The sequence below is a fragment of the Schistocerca piceifrons genome, chromosome X (assembly GCF_021461385.2).
Source record: "Schistocerca piceifrons isolate TAMUIC-IGC-003096 chromosome X, iqSchPice1.1, whole genome shotgun sequence".
Lineage (NCBI taxonomy): Eukaryota > Metazoa > Arthropoda > Insecta > Orthoptera > Acrididae > Schistocerca > Schistocerca piceifrons.
Genome location: NC_060149.1, coordinates 615,858,108 through 615,873,878, shown reverse-complemented (window position 1 = coordinate 615,873,878; position 15,771 = coordinate 615,858,108). Strand labels below are relative to the sequence as shown.

Here is a 15,771-nt window from a genome sequence, read left to right as displayed (position 1 = left end):
AAAGTACCCTAAACCAATAGATATTGCCTCAGAAGGAGTTGAGATGGGAACTTCTGTTGAAGAAAAATAGCTGGCAACATTTAGTTCATCACCACAATATCTGAATAGATCACATCATCCTGTAATCATTTGTAGTCTTAATTCATGGTGTTGTCTGTAGTCATTTTGGCTATTGTCATTTTCAATGTGGTCTTCTCTTGTGCAGCTTTTAACTGACCTCAAGCAGTTCATTCTAATTAGCTATAATTTTGCTCCATCTTTTCTCACAATCACCAACTGTTCCTCTAACCTTTATGTCAGGGACAGGATTGTCTTTGTTTCAAACAGCACAAACCTTGAATTAATTTATTCATTTTCATATCAGTATCATTTGTCAAGTTCTCTGCAACAACCCAGAAAACTAAAATGTACACAACCCAGAAAACTAAAATGTACACAATTGTAAGGACTTATCCTAATTCACACTGGTTATTTTCCAGCAAATGTCACTGAGTTTATTTTATTCATGCATGTTTAAAAATGTATTAACAACATAGGGTATGAAACCAGATATTATTATCTGATTGTTTGTTATTCTTTGATCAGCTAATGAAAATGTTTTAAAGTGTCTCAAGATTGAGTGAGCTCCATTGGGATGCTTTAACTACCAGACCAGTACATATTAGCAGATCAACACACACAGTGAGAAGCAGATTGCTTCCTTGTCACAACTCTCTATTGGGTGATATATTGTTCATGTATTTTCCCTTTTTGTAATGGTATTTTTGTTCCATCATCAAGTCTGGATGTAAAATACTAGATGATATGTTAGTCCTTTCCCTTGCATTATGAGCAAAATCAGGATCCTATTTACTCAATCGAAAACCCTGTTGTAGTGCAGAAAGGCCATATGTATTTCTTTGTTAATTTAGTGAAACTTCTGAATCACATATCGCATACGAGAAGCATTAACAGTGAAGCCATGTTGGAGCTTTTGTTAAGTTATTCCATTCTGGGATGATATTTGGTAATGAGGGAGGTGTTTCTTTGCAGCCAGTTCATGGGGGTGGTTGGGGAATCAGGGGTCTGTACAAATAACTGTACACTGAAAAGAGGAATCCTACCTCTCCCAAAGTGGTTTCTGCCACCAAATCAATCTATAAAGTGTATTGGTCCATTCTTATGCCAGTCCAACTTCCAAGCTTTTGCCACATAGTTCAAACACATTTGGAAGTCAAGGTGCAAGACTTGTTCATTGCATCCACACACTACATCCTATTCCTGTCCTATCACTAGCTTGTCCTCTCCATCAGAAGCAGAACCGCATGTGAAAGTGGTCTTGTCATATACTATGTGTACTTTTAATTGCTGTACAGCCTTTTTAAGTGAGCATGCCACTGAACATCAAAGCTCTACTTCAATGACTGCATCACATACACACTGTTTCCCATCCCCTCAAGCTTCTCAGAAATGCATAGATTGGAAATGGCCTTACAACAATTTTTTTCAGTTTCACAATCATCCTGGCCAACATTCACTGTAAGTAAACCGAAATTTTTTAACCTATAATTTTTGGCTTTCTTAAATTTGACAGTTTTTAACAAACTCCACACATTCCAACTGTCATAACAAACTGCATTTGTTTTCAAAGAAATTCCCTTGATAACTATCATAAAATTAGTAGTCACCTCTAATCCTCCTCCTACTGGTTTTTGAGTTTGAAGCACAGTCAGTAAATTAATCATTATTGTGACTCAGCTTAGTATTTTGCACAGGGTTGCCTTGAACATGTAGAACAGATGTTGTGTTGCAGTGGTTCAAAGTATTCCACGTGTGATTGGTGGTATTCCCAGAATTTCTCTCCTTCCCAAGTTTCTGGTTACGTGTGCTTCTTGACATTCAGCAGTGAGGTGCTGGCAGTAAGTCTACACTGTCTCTTTACTTCTCATCCCTGTTTGCGTAGATTGTCAGGCAGAATCGTATTCCATTCCGTGTATGATTATGCAAATTTTGTAGTAACAAGATAACTGCAAGAGCAGTGTAACTGTTATAGTTGCATAAGGTTTCTTCGATGTCCTGTGTCTTTGTATGATGATAATAATAATTTGTATAAGTAGTAATGATCCAACAAGGAGTGACAATATGTGCTGCATTTTGGTTGCACAGACATTGCCTTGAAATATCTCTCCCGATGTAGCTCTGATACCAAGTTACACACTGTACCCAGGGCTGCTTTTTGAACTTCATCAGTGTAATGTCCCTACATGTTAGAAAATTTGTTGTTAAATGATGTGCGTGATTAATATTTCCAGTGTGTTTGGAGCGACCCAAGTCATCAAAGATTGTGACAGTGTGTAAAAGATCGTATATGATAATGTCAGCAATACCAGAAGTGAGGGCAAAACTGCAAGCTGAAGGGCAGACTGTGACAGATCATAACTAAGACTAAGAAAATAAGTGATGAAAAATCAGTGTGCATTTGTATGTTCTGAACTATGCGTCAGGCAGCTGCAGTTGTCGAATGACTGGTGATCCAATTTTTTTTTTTTTTTTTTTTTTTTTTTTTTTTTTCAAGGAGGATGGCAGGCTGCTAGCTTGTGGGAAACTCCATCTGGCTTACTGAACTGTCCAACACATTGTTCACAACCATTGATTTAGGTTACATGTGAATATCACACTGTCTTCCATAAGAAGTAAATTGTCATGTGGTAATAATGCAGCACAGTCAAAGATTCATCATTGTTGTCATTACAGTCATCATATACGTATACTTGTCAATAGTGGCCATATGCCATATAAACTAACAAATTTCTTCATTTCTATAAGTATGTAGATGTTATGCATAAGATCTGCAAAACAGGTATGGCCATCACTTTTATTAAACAATGTAAATTTTGCAGCGTAATCCCGGAATTTGTTAAAGGTTTTTTAAACAGTAAAATGTGCAGTAAGTCGCCTAGTCTTAAACGGAAATTGATCCAGCAAATATCAGTTGAAAGAACGACGGAACTTTACATGAAAAAAGATAACCTCAACGCTGAAGCATATGACCTCCTGTTATTTTCGTCCAAAACCTTTAGAGATAACTACAATTTTCAGATAGATGGGTTCTGGTTACATGTCAACTTATAGTTAGATAATCATAAAATGGAAATTGCTCAACGACATGACAAAAAGTTAAAGAAATTAATTAGTTGAGTTAATTCCGGTGCATCCCAAAATGCGCACAAAGGGGAGGCTGCCCAGTCTGTGTTTCATCAACACGTTGTAAATAAAACAGATATCATTCTCACAGAGGATGAAAATAAATTGTTAAGTAAAGGCTTCAAATATAATATAGAACCTAGTTTGACCCCTCAAAATCTTTGGAAGTTGGTAGTGGATCTTAAGGTTGGCCTTGATAGCGGTAAAGTAGATAAAAGTATCCAAACGAGGCTTGCTTACGATGCTTGTAAAATAATACAAAAAGGGTGTCTAGGTAGTAATACGTTCACGAAAGATATGTGCAATGTTAAAAACATTAACGAAAAACTAAGAAATAATGAAGCCCTAATAACTAAGGCCAATATGGGGAACACGATTATCGTTTCTACAAAAAAAGAATATATTCAGAAAACAGAAATGTTCTTGAAGAGAATGGCATCATACCACTAGAGGTAGACCCAACGCCCGCCATACAGAGGGATATTAGAGCGAGTCTTAGCAATACCAAGAAGTTGATCGGAGAATATAGAAAAACGGCATTGATAAACATGAACCCCAAGCCCCCGACGCTAAGGAGTCAATTTAAGCTCCACAAAATTTCCCATCCGATCCGCCCTATTGTCAATAGCACCAATAGTGCTTATCATAAATTAGCGAGACATTTACATTATAAAATTAAAGAATATTTTGTCTTTCAAAATAATTTTTCAATTAAAAATTCAGTGGAACTAGCCAACAGAGTTAAAACCGTAACATGTTCCGAAAACACCAAATTGGTGTCATTTGACATTATTAGCTTGTACACACACGTACCAGTGTATCAAACCTTGAACATTATAGAACAAAACTTAAGGTACTACAAAAAATTATCCACCATAGAAATTGATGAGCTAATGTTACATCTTAGAACGACTCTTAAATACAATTATTTTTCATTCAATAAAATATTATATTCACAGCCATGTGGCTTGGCTATGGGGAGTCCACTTGCATGTATCATATCCGAAATTTTTATAAATTCTCTCGAATTGGTTTTTTTCCAAAATTACCCGGAATTAGTGAACAACATCATATTTTATGCGAGATACGTGGATGACATTCTTCTACTGGTTAATAATTCTCCAGAAGGAATAGAGCAAATTTTCGCAACGTTTAACAGTCTACATGAAAAAATAAAATTCACACAAGAATTGGAATCAGCTGACAGATCACTAAATTATCTTGATTTAACGTTGACTATTAAAGATGCTAAAATAGAGTTCAACATATTCCGGAAGGCAACTTATTCAGTCAATATCATCCCAGCCGATTCAACCCACCCCCAAGCGCATAAAATGGCGTTTTTCTATTCCAGTATCCATCGGGCGATTTCTATTCCGTTGTCAGAAGTCAACCTCGAAAAAGAATTACAATTCTCGAGAGTATTGCACAGAATAATGGCTATGATCCAAAGATAGTGAGGCAGTTATATCATAAGAAAACGTGAAAAAGGACAACGACTTTAGTAAACACAAATACTCAAACCCAAGATCAGACCAAGAAATGGTTGTCGGTTCCTTACATAGGTAATGTCTCCTACAAGATAGGGCGCCTGTTGAAAAATTCAGGTTTTAAAATTTCCTACTTGACGAGTAATAGTTTAAAGCAAAATTTGGTTCATTCCCTTGAGAAAGACGGTGACAAGTCAGCGAAATCAGGCATATATAAGATTATGTGTGATGATTGCCCATGTTATTACATAGGTCAAACAGGCAGAGCTATAGCAGTAATGTTTAAAGAACGTCTTCCAATAAAGGGCGTAGGAACACGGGGGTCAGCCTTTGCGGAGCATCTGGTGCAAATGGCTCATACACCTAAACCTTTACGTGACATAGAGCTACTACATCATGAAGTTAAGGGATATAGACTCGACACGCTTGAGGAACTACAAATTTATGCACACCTAATTACAGATAGAAACAATTTACTGAACAATCAACTGTATCTAAAAAATAGGGCATACTTCTAAGGCTTCCAACCTACACTAGGTTTACAATAATTCATAATGCATGTGACTTCACAGTTTCTGTAATAATAGATCCTTTCCTGCAGATGTTCATACGAGATTTATTGGTCAGTTTAGTAAGCTCTGTAGTAGAATGTAAAACGTAGTCATGCTGGATACTGTAATTAACTTACAATAGTAAAATATAAAATTAATTCATACCAAAAAGGTTATCTGAGGCGTGCGTAATAAGAGTTTGACTCTATACGTTTGGCGCATGCGTGCCGCCCTCTGTGAGGCAGACCACAAAGCCCTCACAGTCCGCAGTCTCTAGTCACACGACGAGGCCCACACAATGGGCTTAAAGTGAATTTCTACAGTTGGTTTAATAGAAGTGACAAAACCTTATGGTTGTGCGTCAAGTTTCATGAAGTTGACTTAGGACATGGCCTGTTTTAGGCAAACATTTAAATAATAATTATGTAAGTACTATACGTTGCATCCTGTAGGATGACCATATCTAATATAATTTACTAGCGCATTATAATATTAACTTGTCGCAGGTTCTGAAGAAGATGTTATTACTAACGTTGAAACCTAGGTAAACAATTAAGTTAACCTGTAACTGTAGGCTGTATATTCTTATATAAACAATATCAGTTGCTGTCGCTGCATAAAAATGTTAAAAATTATGTTCTTCATTTCTTGTGTGTACAACTTCTGTGCATTACAAGTACTGTATTCCAGTCTGATATGTTGGAAATTCTTGCAAGTTTAATACTTGACATGAACATGTAGTCTTCTTAAAAAAGTGTTTATCAGAGCTAGTTTATTGGCAGCTGTAGCTGCTACGATTTACGAATACCCATGAATAATGATAGGCGATTGTGGATTGAAAAAGGACGTCTGCTTAGTTCACAATAACACTTCACAAACATCAAGTTTGAACAAAATGAATAAATATGTTTGCATTTTGACACTTGTTAGTCAGTAAATTGTAAATGATTCTTAAAATGTTTCTTAAATTTCCTTGCAGGCACGGCAGATGCTAGAGATGGAGTTCAACAACTTATTGTCGGTAGCAACAGAACGCCGAATTGAATCTGAGTTACCCAAATCTTGATATTACACCACAAGACACCCACACACATAGATTGCTGTGGACATTGCTTGACTGTGTGTGGCTGTGTTATTTGCCAGATTGTTAAGAAATGTACTGAGTGACTTGCTTGCATCGTGTCCATATGTTTGGTTCTGCTTCCAGAAGATCATATAACCCTACAAGATGTACATTTCTGAGTCATTGTATTGACAAGATACTGTATAACTGATATTTTATTTAAAATGTACACAACTACATCAAGTCTAAAATTATCAGTAACATGGTAGGAGTTGATGTTTTATAAGACACTGTAAACTAGAGTTTGTTTTAAGATATAAAAATATGTCCAAGTAATTGGACTTATCATAAGCAAATGTTTAATGACCAGTCACTGTGATTGGAGTATAATGAGCTGTAGTACCTTTGCTGCTGCAGCTTACAAAATTTGTATAATATTTGGTAGAATTTCCATGGACAAACTCTGTTCTTTTCTAATAAAATGTGTGTAGAGTTATGAAGCGTCAGTTGATAAGTCAGACAAAGATATTGTAACTCTTTTATTGCATTTTGAATGTTAGGTATTTCTTGAACTTCAAAAACTAAATCATCAGCGGAACTGAATCTCATTATTAACTCATTTATCTGTGTTGTACAAAGTGTTAAAAAGAAAAGCCAGTCGATTCTCAGAACTGTTAAAGAGTGTAGTGTTACTGTCGAATCATCAGAAATGCCCACTATGAATCCTATGCTACCTCCATCCTTGTCGAGAGATGAAGTTTTTAAGTTTTGTTTATGACATTTATTAAAAAAAAAAAAAAATCTAGTGTTATGTTTCGTCGACGACAGAGAGCTTTAAGAGTAATATTAAGTATTGTAAATGCATTATTACACGAGCCAGTGCCATCGGAGAGACACAGGTGCGGATAAAGTCAGTATTTCCGCTTATTGTATTGTGTATTATTATATTAATAAGTGATGTGTAATGTTTCCTGAATATTTAAATCATTACTTTGTCATTTCCGGTAGTTGTTGAAACTGTTCAGTGTCATCACATCATTACTGATTATCAGAAAGAGGTGCTCTGTTGCTCAGAAAGCATTCAATTATGTAGAAGATGGTGGCAGATGACATGTTGAAATTCATAGAAGTTTATGAGCCTAGGTAATTGTACAAAATGAAGATTATTTCAAAGAATTGTATTGCATGAATTGATATTTGATTCTAGTTAAATGAAAAGGTTACCAAAGTTGTTGGAAGTTGTATAAATAGTGTGTACAAATATGTTGGAAAATTTGCTGTATGAGAATGTATATCAGACACTGTGTACCCATTGTCTCCAGTATTATTTTATACTCATAATTTCCTGAAGTGAAGTATTGGAACTGGTGATATGGCCTTTTCTCTAATATTTCATTGGCTATAATAAATCTTTCTTGCTACATTGTCATTAGATACGTTCCTTAGTCTAAATACTAAAGAAGGACCAATGAAATAAATCCTACAGTTGTAAAAAAACTCTCACATAAGTAACTGTGAATAATGTAAGTGAAACCACAAGATACTGTAATAGCTCTGATTTTGTATAGAATGTTGCCACATGTTGCTTACTTGCTTAAATAATGTGGATGTTTTTAATAGGTGCTGGCCTAATAAAATAAATGGTGCAGTGAACAGAAACATATTGAACTGTAAACACACTGGAAAGATTGTATAGATAAAACCCAGTCTGTGTCTTTGTGCATTGTCTGTCTAAATGCTTTGTGGAAGTATATCTACTGCTGCAAATGTCCCCCATCTCTACGCATAACAGCAGTTTCTTGTTCCAGCAGTAATTACTTTTAAGTGTTTGTACATTGCTGATAATAGTGCATATAATTAGTAAGCACAGAAACTATTGTATCATAATACAAAGTAAATTAAAAAGCCTCTCTTTTCAGTTGAATTTTAAGGACAACATTTGTGCAACTGGTAGGTAATTTTTTAATTTTTTACAATTTCTTTATGTTTGGAATTTATATTTTATGTAAGTCTACAGTTTCACAACAGAACACAGCTTCACAGCTATAATGCACTTATTTTATTTTCCTTTTCATGTTATTTATTTCAAGGAAACACTGCAATGATAGATTATTGTGGGGATGCTTTTAAGATTAATAAGTAGTACATTTCTGTGGCAACAAGAGTCTTTGTATATGCTGAGAAAATTAATCCTTCAATTCATTTTTGAAAAAGAATGCTGTGTTCTGAGAAAAATTGATGAACTTCTGTTAGTGGTTTGTAATTATGAATATATCAGTATGTGACTTGTGAAACATACAGTGAAGTGTTCTGGCTTCACAGTGGCATAAAGAATCACTGTAATTGAAAATTACAGTATAATGTTTATTTGTCCATTTGTTGCAGGAACTGGTGTCATTCCAATCAAACAATTCCATCCATTTAGCAGAACTGTTCTTTACATATTGTGTATTTTTATGTATGTTACACCATATTTAATTGTTGACTTTCTTCTATCATTTTGGACTTTTGTCTTAGATTTTTTCCTTTTTAGTACATATTTCTTCCATGTTAGTGACTGACATTGCCATTTTAGGTTCAAGAGTATCCTATTTGACTTGGCTGATGTGTGAAACATGCTGTGGAGGTGTGTTTGTGTGGTTTTCCCCTCCCACATTTACCTGTTGTAATACAGTGAAGAACATCCCTGTTTACCATAAATGAAAGGCCACTAAGTGCATGGTGATGGTACTGGATGAATAATGAAGGCTATGCATGCAAATTAATTTTGTTATGGGGAAGCATCAGCATTGTAGACAATTTATTCCATCCAAACAGTTCATTGCAAAGTACAAAAGATAGATCACCATTAATTTCAGAGGAAAAATGTCCTGAAAGATGTGTAAAAGTCTTAATTGCAAGCAGCTGGTATTCTCTCTCTTAAATTATTTTTCATAATTATCAGACTCGAGATTATATATATTCATTGAATGAAGTATATTTTTACAGTTGACTGATGGTGGATGATATAGGTTTATAAAGTTAATTCTGCCTTTTTTCAGTGTGTCCAAGACTGATGTGCTTAGCATGAATGTTTTGAAAACTACTTTCTGCTCTTAATCGGAACATGTAGACAAATTAGGTTTACTCGAGATTTATCTAATATGTTGCTTACATGCATTTTGCGTAACTTTGTGGCTAAGAGTAAAATAGACTTGCATGTTGTTGCCTAAGATATTTCTATAATGTTTATTGTAAAGTCACTCCATTATTTAACAATTGTTAATTTGTGTTCAGTACTGTTATAAGTTACCATTTTGACCATCAGTACCATTCTCCAATACATTAAGTAGCTGTTCAAGAGAGTTGTTCTACATCACATTTAGTAATTACAGTATACATGAATCTGACTGTACTGCTCTCACAGAAAAGAAATGAAGGTCACAGTAAGACAGACACACATTCTTCAAAATTAATATGTAATATCAGGCTTCCACAATAACATGTTTCTTCCTAATGAGCAAAAGAAATGAAGAAACATCAAAGCTTTGCCAGACGCCAAGGGGATTATCATGACACTAAAAGCACAATCCCAAGAAAGAATGATAATCTTATTGCCCCCTCCCTGCTTCTCTCTCTCTCTCTCTCTCTCTCTCTCTCTCTCTCTCTCTCTCTCTCTCTCTCTCTCTCTTTCTCTCTCTCTCTCTCTTCTACATCTTGCAGTCTTCATCATTTGGTGATAACCTCTGCCACAGACTATGTGAATTGCCTGATTCATCTCTCTGTATATAATCTATGAAATCTGTGGTTCTAGCATCTTAGGATTTTTTGTTTCATTTGTTCTACCATGACCTTCAGTTCTTTCTGATTGTTGCAGCCTTCTTGATTACTTTTATGTATATCTGTGGCTTTCATTTTTTATTTAATTATTAACATCCTTTACAATTTCACCTACAAATTTAAGTTATTTATTGAACTACTGTAAATAGTACTTCTTGTAAAGAACTTCATTTAATATTTACACATCAAACAAATACATTAGATAGCTTATGTATTTATCAGTGAATCAACTTAACAAGAAATTAAGTTGACTGATGTGTTGATCAAAGGTGCATTTATTAGTTTTACACACAGTAACTGTTTTGATATATTCTGTGGTTTATTTATGTTCAGTGTACAGCTTCTTTGTGGTTATGTCACTGCATTACAAATGTTGATGCTGATTGTGATTTTGGTAGATGTTACATTCTCTTTCAAATCACTAAAATTGAGTAACATATGTTGGTGGTATGTTATTTCAGCTTGTCAGCTGTTTACTATTTATCATAGCTGGATGGAAATGTACTTGTAAACATGTATATGGGGACAACTTAATATGCCATGTACCTACTGAAGCCCCTCCAGTAAATGACATAGTGATAGTAAATGAAATAAGGGTGTTACGAAGTGATATTTATGAGTCATATTTTTTCCCAAGGAAACAAAAACTTTGAAGCACATATGCCTTCAAAATTCTTGTTTACATCTAAGAAGAGTCATTCATTGCTTTAAATAAGATTATTTCAATGTACTTCACAGTTAGCACCAAAATAAAATTCTTTGATTAATTGTATTTAAAACTTCTTGGGGATCTCACTAACTGTGACTACCAGATTAATGGTTGATTGCTTTATGGTTTATGCATACTTCTGTTTTTGAGAACTGTTGGAGAGGCTGGAATACATGTTTCTAATTTTACCAGTTACCATATTTGCAAGTCTTGATGTAAAAATTACGTTCAGCATGATAACCATTGACTGTTTAGCTGTGGAATCACATTGCAAATGTAGTGTAGCATTAAAAAGATAGTAGAAATTCTGAGCTGAAAATTTTGTCCTTACAGCAGGCTATCATTGTTAGATGCATGTTCACCATTTATAATTGTGCAGGGTTGGTTGTTGTTGTTTTATAAGTTATTTTGAAGTGTGCAGCTTTTATTTTTAACAACAGTACATTTTCAGCTCTTCTTTATTCATAGGGTAGAATTCAGAGTACATCTCCAACATGAAAGTTATGCTAGATATAATAAAGAGAAAGAAAGCAAAGAGACAAGCTCTGCAAAACCAATTTCACTCTGGATATTCTACAATATTATGTAATAATAAATATTTTCATCAGGCATGGCATGAAGAGAGTGTAAAAGCTACTGCAATTATCAGTGTGAGAATAATGTTTTTGGCATATTAAGAAATATATGCTAGAAATATTTCAGTGCCAATAAAAAATTACTATCAAAATGTTGAGAATGAAATTAACAGTGCAAGAAAAGCTCACATTCCACTGCTCTTGAAATTTTCTGTATTTAAAGAGGAAACTAACATTTTACTAAAGAAACATGGCAAGCAGTAGTTTTTTGTGTAAATGTTAATGCTTTATTGTGCTTTTTTCCAGAATTTCTGTATGCCTTTCATCATAAAAATAAAAAAATAAAAAAGTGAGCATATGTAAGTGTAAAACATTTTATCAGACGTGGAAAAATATTCTTTGGTTGGAAAATCACGTTAAATGAACCAGCATTTCCCATAAGTAAAATAAATTGTTTTGGAACTTAGTTAACTAGGCATGGAAATACATTTTGTGTATTGTACAGTGTTCGGAGTGAAGAGTGCTGTGTACTGAGTAAGGCAATGAATAAACTTAACTATAGAAAACTGATTTGAAAGTTTTATTTCCAATGCTGAATGTGACTATCTTGTTATTTACTGTTCTTTGTCATAAGTCAAACATGTTATACATCTAAACATACTGAAATATGTAAATAAAGTTCTTCACAGACTTTATTCTCACATTTCTGACTGTTTGTACTTGATCATGAGTTACACCCGAGTACTTAAATGTTATGTTATGTTATGTTATGTGGTTTATTCATCTCATTACATACAATTTTCAAATCATTTGATTTGATGTACAGGAGACATATCAAGGTTTACAAAAGAAACTTTTTTCACTTTTTTAAGAGAACTACAAAAGTTTACATTATATTTTACATTTCTAAGTTACAGCTACACATGTACATAAAATAATAAATGTATTACAATCCCTGTGTTCAGATTGTGAAGCTGTCCTCAATGAATTCATCGACAGAATAATAACACTTTTCCACCAGGAGAGTAAAGAGCAATCTTTTCAGTGAACCAATCTCCATTTTAAATATATTACTGCCTTTTATTTTATTGAAAATTTTTAACCCCATATACTCTGGCGTTTGGGCATAAAGTTTTAAACGATGTGTTGGAAGTTTGAAGTTATCTCTGTGGCGAGTGCTGTAGTTGTGGTCAAAACGGAAATTGTCTAGTGTATGTTGATTTCTATATAGGAACACCACCATCTCATATATGTAAAGTGAGGGGATAGATAGTACTTTTAAATTTTTTAACAGTGGTCGACAGGATTCCCGTTTTTTTGCAACACACATGTTTCTAATTACTTTCTTTTGTAATACTAGGAGCCTAGTGACATTTGCTGAATTTCCCCAGAAGATTATGCCATAACGAATAACTGACTCAAAGTAGCAGTGATAAACTATCTTTCTGGTATCTATGTTTGTGGCACCTGACAAAATACACATTGCAAATGCTAAGTTGTTCAGTTGATTTGCTAAGTAATCTATGTGTACCTTCCAATTTAAATTTTTGTCAAGATTTAGGCCTAAGAACTTCACGTGGTTTGCTTCTGTGATATCCTGATCATTGCAAGTTATCTTTATTTCACTCCTTTCTACTGATTTAGCTTCAAATTGCATCATTTTGGTTTTAGTTACATTTAGTTTTAGTCCATTTTGATAGAACCAAGATTCAAGTTTTTCTAAAGTGTTTTTGGCTTTTTCTGGAATATTTTCAGATACCTCATTTTCAATTAGAACTGATGTATCATCAGCAAATAAGACTGAATGAACATCAATAGCAAGTGGTAGGTCATTTACGTAAAAAAGAAACAGATAGGGACCCAATATCGAACCTTGTGGGACTCCTTGGGGAACTGTTTTCCAGTCTGATGAATAATTGGTTCCATTTGAAGTTAAAATTACTCTTTGTTTCCTACCTGACAGGTAAGAGCTAAACCATTTTAAAGCAGTGTCTCTGATTCCATACATCTGTAATTTGTGGAGGTGACTTGGGAGAAGGGAGAGGGGAGAGGTTGAGACAATGAATGTGTACTGGGAACGTATCTTGACAGCCTAATGCTTTCCATTTATGTTTATTTTGACACATTGTGAGTAAATTGGTCATCATATCTCTATATTGGCTGAATGAATTTATTTCTAGTATTTACAGCAAGCATTTCATGCAAGAAAACCATATATTTTCAGCTACTGTCTTCTTCAGCATCTGGGTTATAATTCGCCAACAGAGGTTCCTAGTGCATATGTGTGTGTGTGTGTGTGTGTGTGTGTGTGTGTGTGTGTGTGTGTTCTTATAAGCTGACAAAAATATTTTGTGAAATAAGTAAATTTACAAATTCAAGGGTGATAATACAAAAAAACTAAAATATCAAAATAACCTGAGACCAATGTTAGCTGAAAGCTGTGGATCCCATAGAAGTCAATGGATCATGAACATAATAAATTGTCGTTGTGAAGGTCACCTCACCAAGATTTCTGAACTAACATTTACACAAATGGTTATCCAGTAAGTGAGGCTCAAAAAAATAAGATGGCTACACTAGTTAAGGTAATCTTAACATAATGAAGCCTCAGACTTATTTGCTGTAAAATGACTGCATTATGATTTGCAAGTAATGATGATGCTGCAGTTGAGAGTTTGATTGTCTGCCTGCAACATTTAGCAACAGCTCAAGCAGTTCACCATCCACATCACTCATCCATTTCTAGTGATGCTATGGTAGACGTCACTATTTAGGCTGGCGACATTTGATATCGACTGATCATCCTTGTCTGTCATTGTTCAGTGAAGTAGTCTCAGTGTTTTCTGGTAGCTTGGTTGTGTGATCTTAAGAAGTTTGGTAGTACAAATCTGTATGCAAAAGGTGACAGGAGTCATTTCTATGTTTCCTTTTCATCCTTTGTAGCTTGTAGTTTCTGTAGTGTAGCTCAGTGCTGCATGCAGTGCCATAGTCACACGGTTTTGAATATATTAATGTGACTACCCACTCTCTCCTTTCCTTGTCAGGGGCCAGCCTCCGTTTGTGGACCGCTTCAAGAGTAGATCCTCTGTTTGTGTCTGCCTGCACGCAAGGAACTAGTGTCAGCGATACACTCTGTATTCCCTCTAGTAGCCTGCATTTGTTTTTAACAAGTTGGTTAGTGCAGATCCTTGTCTAAAAGACAGCAGTTTTTTTTTTTTTTTTTTTTTTTTTTTTTTTTTTTTTTTTTTTTTTTTTTTTACCTGTTCCATTCATTAGAATTTTAGCAGTTGCATGGACAAGGAGAGAGCAGGAAGCGTGCAAACACAGGAGGAGTTGGTTGCAGTTCACGAACAGCTGAAGATGCTGTTGGATGTGGTCAGCCATCTGTAGCCTGCAGCCTCAGGCTGTAGTGGCAGTGGAGGAACTGGCATATCGCAAGAGGCACCCCAGGAGTCACTTGTTTCACTAATGGGCTCTGCTGGTGAGGCACCTTCCAGTGTACCTGGTGCAGGGGATCCTCACTTATCACAGAGTGAGTGGCTGGCCATAACATTGTTGTGTTGCTCAAGGTGGAGACTCCGTGTGGGGCTTAGCCTTGTGACCTGGCCTCGCTCATTCACCCTGTGAGTTGACTTGTGGCTTTTTGTTCAGCAGGGATCAAGTAGGACCACGGCAGAAGGGGTTGCTTTTTATTGGGAGCTCCAATGCTGGGTGTGTTATAGAGCCTATAGGGAAATAGCTTACAGAGCTAGAAAGAAGTGCACAATGTATCTCTGTCAGCAGCCTCATCTGAGATGTGGAGGAAGCCCTACCTGGGGCTATTGAGGGTGCAGTCATCTTCAAGTTGTGTCCCATGTTGTCACCAACGACACCTTTTGCTTGCGTTCTGAGATCATCCTCAGTTCGTATCAGCAGCTGGCAGAAGTGATGAAGGCTGTGTTGGCTTCTCACACAGGGTGCAAGCAGTGCTTGCAATTTTCAGCATTGTTCCTAGAGTTGATTGGGGTCCTTAGGTTTGGAGCAGAATGGAGGATCTCAACCAAAGGCTTCATTGATTCTGTGATGCTTTTGGCTGCATAATCTGGTGTGAATTGTAGGACTCCTCTTGATAGGTCAGTGGTGCATTACACAAAGGAAGCAGCTACTCAGGTAACAGAGTACATGCAGAGATTATGTGTTTCTGTTTTTAGGGTAGGCAGTAGCTTGAGGTCATCTGATGAATGCTCACTAGTCAATGTACAGAGAGTGAAGTCAGATTACTTACAAAGTAAAGACACTGCAGATGTCAAGATTTTAATGGTAAATTGCTGAAGCAATCATAAGAAAGTCACTGAATTTGCCACTCCCAGGAAAGCTGTTGCACTCAAATTGTACTCAGAAA

The 15,771-nt window shown here is 35.4% G+C and overlaps 1 protein-coding gene across 1 annotated transcript in view; it reads left to right on the top strand.

The window, feature by feature from the left end:
• LOC124722553 (liprin-alpha-1) overlaps positions 1–11,960 on the top strand; it is a 410,311-nt gene extending 398,351 nt beyond the window's left edge. Inside the window, exon 25 of the mRNA XM_047247695.1 lies at positions 6,204–11,960. Within this exon, the coding sequence (XP_047103651.1) occupies positions 6,204–6,290 (87 nt within the window). The 3' untranslated portion in view covers positions 6,291–11,960. The remainder of the gene's footprint in view (positions 1–6,203) is intronic.
• The last annotated feature ends 3,811 nt before the right edge of the window (positions 11,961–15,771 follow it).